We start from the raw sequence: 4,580 nt of genomic DNA on the forward strand, positions 1-4,580 counted from the left end.
CTAATGCCTTGGGGCTAGCATGGTAGGTTGGACCACCACACAACCACCACCAAGTCCAACAAGCACATTCTCTTACCTCCTGAAATATGTTTAACTAACTTGCTAGTAGAGCCAAGATGTCCCTAGGGCCTAGGGTGAAGGAACAATAAGAGCACAACGTTACAAGTAGTCCCTTTTCCTTCTTGAGACTAAAAGGATCTCCTAGTGTGATGCTCGTGTTGTAGTATCATGACATGGAGCTTCGTGATTTGCCAAAAACTTGTCAATATGGACACTTCCTTCATATTAGGGTGGGTAGACGCTGCCCTCCTGCTTGCCCATCCTTGGATGAGCACCTCTGCTTAATACATGCCTGGATGGTGATAGCAGCGACCTGCAAGCCACCGGTGGCCAATCCAGCCCATGGAGGCACCCAGGGATCTGGTTGCGCACCTCTCCTATCGCGGCGGTCACGTACCATGGTGCACGCACCCAGGTGGTGTGGAAACAGGCCCTATCTCATAACATATAAAACCCTTTGCCAATTGATGTCTTCTTCTTAAAGCTTGCTCATATGGAGCTGCTACTCCAGACCCAACATCACAAAAGGCCCAAAGAGCTGCTGCTGCCGTAGCATTTCTCGCCACGAAATGGGTGTGGCTGAAGCTGCAGCTGCCCGCATGAGGAGAGCTGCTCCTGCCTGCAATCTCTGTCAGCTTCGGATGGCTTCATCCCCCATCCAAAGCCCTGCCTGGCCGAGTGGACAATGGTACCTGCAGCGTTCTGCTGTAACTTCTCTTTCGGTAGCTTCAAATGCTTCCGAAAATGCTCATTGTAGCTCGCAAAGGCTGCTAGAAGGCCATCAAGGTGACTTGTCAATTGTTTTCAGCTTGCTGGTGCTGTATTTGTGGGCCCTGACTCATATATGGAACTTAGCATGTTGCACACGTATACTGATTAATCTTTTCTGGCGTGCAGATAATCTCGGGGTGGCAAATCCTTTGGAGTGGTGGAACGACAGCTTTAACAAGGTGAGTTTGTATACCTACACTCGACAGTTGGTTATGAAGACAAGCTTTGAAACTAATTTTTTATTTCTGCCTTGGTCTTACATCTTAGTGGTATGCTGGGATGATTCGTGGATTGAGCTGCTCTGATTATTGGGTTCTAATTTCTCAAATGATCATTTGTGTTAGGTACAGAGATTTCCAGAGTCTACGCATCCGACAGGCAAGGATCCTTTATGGGTGACCTTTCCTTCGGTGGTAAACGAGCTAGCACCTGTGCATCTAGGCGAAGCATATAATGAGGAATTAAAACCAGCTCATCTACATGATTCTGTTATGACGTCTGATGGGTCAAACAGGAACAGTGTCAGGTGTTCCTTCAAAGCACAAGGTTGCGATCGTTTTTTAGGTCTTATTGGTTCAAGAGAAATTGAAGCAGCAATGCGCCTCTGTGATTCTTAGAATACGATATTGCTGTATGATCAAATTCTGGACGTAATGTGCTTGTAATTAATAGCTGTGATACTCGACTTATATTGTGATCCCACAGAGCAGTCGATGCTGACATTTTTGTGGGCTCTTTTAGGTCTTCTGAAGGATTGAGAGAACTCGGTGGTGATGGATGGCTTTCTGATGCACTTCAGGCCATGGATTCCATGTACCAGCAAAGACTCAACGTTTTCATCAGTGACCTCTTTTACCTTCTACAGGAGTGCATTAAACATGAAAACCTGGCCGCAGGCAGGAAGCTACATACCATCATTGGTAGGAGTGGTTTTGAGTCCAATACATTTCTGGGTTGCCATCTGATCCGCATGTTTGCTGCATCTCGGTGTTTGTTGGAAGCAAACCAGGTGTTCAACAAATTGCTTAATCCAAACGTTTATACATGGAGCGCAATTATTTCAGCACATGCCAAGCTTGGCCAAGGCGAACAGGCCATTCAATTGTATTACCAAATGGAACAGTCAAGTGTGAAACCAGATGGCCATGTTTTTGTTGCGGTTCTAAAAGCATGTGCGATTAGAACATCTCTGACTCACGGTAAGCTAATTCATTCCCACATTTTAAAACTGGGGCTGGAGTCAAGCAGATGTGTTGGAAATACTCTCATTGACATGTATGCCAAGTGTGGGAGTATAAAGGATGGACAAAGTACATTTGACAGTCTCCCAATGCGGGACGTGGTGACATGGACAGCCATGATTGCCGGCTTTTCCCAACATGGGCATGGAGGGGAAGCCCTCCGGCTTTTTGTGAAAATGCAAGAGGAAGGTCTAGAACCTAATAAGGTAACATACGTGAGCACTCTGAAAGCATGTGCTGCCATAGCAGCCTCAAATCAGGGCAAGATGGTGCATGGCCACATGATCGAGAGTGGCTATGAATTGGATGTTTATGTTGGAAGCATTCTTGTTGATATGTACGCCAAATGTGGGAGCCTTGAGGATGCATACATGATTTTTGACAGATTGCCAAAGCGAGACGTGGTGACCTGGAATGCTGTGATTTCAGCAGCTGTACAGCACGGGTGTGCTTGGGAGTCTCTTGGGCTTTTTGAGAAAATGCAAGAGGAAGGCATGAAGCCAGATCATGTCACATTTGTTACCATTGTGAAAGCTTGCTCTAGCATAGCAGCCCTACATCGGGGCAGGAAAATTCATTGTGACATCATTAGATATGGCTTGGAATCGAATGTTTCGATTACCAATGCCCTCATTGATATGTATACCAAATGTGGGAGGCTTGAATTTGCATGTCAGTTGTTTGAAAAATTACCAATGCGAGATGTGGTGACATGGAGTGCGATGATTGCAGGATATGCACAGCACGAGCAGAGTCACGAGGCACTTTGGTTTTTTAGGCGGATGCAACAAGAGGGCATGGAACCTAATCAGGTCACCTTTGTTGGTGTTCTGAAAGTTTGTTCAAGTACAGGAGCCCTGGGTCAGGGAAAGCTAATACATGACCATATAATTGAATATGGTTTGGATGCAGACGCATGTGTAGGGAGCAGCCTCGTTCAAATGTATGCTAAATGTGGGAGCCTTGGGGATGCATGCAGAGTGTTTGACAGCCTGCCAAATCGTGATTTAGTGACATGGGGTACGATGCTTGCAGCATGTGCCAATCACAATGATTACAAGTTGGCTCTTGAGTATTTTGAGGGCATGGAACATAGAGGCTTGAAGCCAGATAAGGTTACTTTTGTTTCTCTTCTAGCTGCATGCAGTCACGTGGGACTGATTGAAAAAGGTTTTCACCATTTTCAATCCATGAGGGAGGCCTGTGGAATCGCACCTATCATTGACCATTACAACTGCATGGTTGACCTTCTAGGCCGTGGTGGACAGCTGAGAGAGGCATTAGACTTACTTAAAAGTTTACCTTTTGGACCCAATATTTTTGGATGGACAGCTTTGCTTGGCCATAGCAGAACACATGGCAATGTGGAGATAGGAAAGTGCTGCTTTGATCATGTTGTTGCCATGGATTGCAGAAATGCTGCTGGATATGCGCTTATGTCCAGCATTTATGCAAATGCTGGGATGCACAGTGATGCGAACGGAGTAGAAGACCTTAGGAAACTTTCAAATGCATGGAAGAAACCAGGGATGGCATTTATTGAGGTTGCAAACAAGGTGCACAATTTTGTCGTGGGATGCAGAAGTCACCCACGAATTAAAGATATCTATGCGAGGCTGCAGCTAGTGAGTACTCATTTAAAGGATCTAGGTTACATGCCATGTTTGGATTTGGCACTGCAGACATTGCCAGATGATGGTAAGGAAGATGCCTTATGTGGACACTGTGAGAGACTGGCCATAGCTTTTGGGCTAATCAGTACACTCCCAGGCACAACTATTAGAGTGTCAAAGAATCTTCGGGTGTGTGCTGACTGCCATACGTCCACCAAGGCTATCTCAAAGATTGAAAGGCGAGAGATTATATTGACCGATGTATACCGTACCCATCACTTTATTGATGGTGAGTGTTCTTGTAAAGACTACTTCTGACCAGTAGATGGCTGCTCACAAATGAGAGCATATCTCCATGACTGCCCTTGTAGGGTGGTTGTGATGAAGGCTAAGATACAATGTAGACTGTGTTTGCTGGAGTTTCAAAACCCCTGATAGGGACTATTCATATTGGAAAGTTCCTCGACTGTACAGATGAGATTCAATAGTAGAGTTAAGGCCTGCCCCTGAAATTTCAGGTGTGGAAGTTGTATACTTGTATCATCTCATACGTGTCCCACAATATAATGGTGATCTCCAGCCCTCCAACTTGAGAAGGGGTTTTGGACAATTTTAAAATGTGAGTCAAATGGATAACTCAGACTACCAGAAGAGGAATTCGCACTATTAGAAATTTTGTTTTGTTTGATGCTTGCTTTTCTTCTTCTTGTTTTACAGGCAATTGCATACAATAATTTGCTGATCATGAAGATATATATTCCGTAAAACCACCAGCGATCGTTGTGCTTGATCAGCCATTACTCTTGTTGGGCTGAGTGACATGTAGGAGTTAATAAGGAGGTCTGCAGGTCATTGTCTTCATCTCGAGCAAGCATCTCTAACTGGTCATCGACAA

At 45.2% G+C, this 4,580-nt stretch overlaps 1 protein-coding gene across 3 annotated transcripts; it reads left to right on the forward strand.

Annotated features, from left to right (window-relative positions):
• Window positions 1-248: 248 nt before the first annotated feature.
• LOC147901614 (pentatricopeptide repeat-containing protein At2g03880, mitochondrial-like) lies at window positions 249-4,287 on the forward strand. Of its 3 annotated transcripts, none has more exons than XM_087375014.1 (4): window positions 249-846; window positions 958-1,010; window positions 1,176-1,357; window positions 1,573-4,287. In XM_087375014.1, the coding sequence occupies exons 1-4, from the start codon at window positions 630-632 to the stop codon at window positions 4,001-4,003; spliced, it is 2,883 nt and encodes a 960-aa protein (XP_087231140.1). In that variant the 5' UTR covers window positions 249-629; the 3' UTR covers window positions 4,004-4,287. The 3 variants fall into 3 exon arrangements, with proteins under 3 accessions (XP_087231140.1, XP_087231142.1, XP_087231143.1); XM_087375016.1 differs by having other exon boundaries at window positions 1,182-1,357; XM_087375017.1 differs by lacking the exons at window positions 249-846; window positions 958-1,010 and having other exon boundaries at window positions 1,250-1,377.
• The last annotated feature ends 293 nt before the right edge of the window (window positions 4,288-4,580 follow it).

The sequence above is a fragment of the Dipteris shenzhenensis genome, chromosome 5 (assembly GCF_047967505.1).
Source record: "Dipteris shenzhenensis isolate YYH24624 ecotype China chromosome 5, Dip_SZ_1.0, whole genome shotgun sequence".
Classification (NCBI taxonomy): Eukaryota; Viridiplantae; Streptophyta; class Polypodiopsida; order Gleicheniales; family Dipteridaceae; genus Dipteris; species Dipteris shenzhenensis.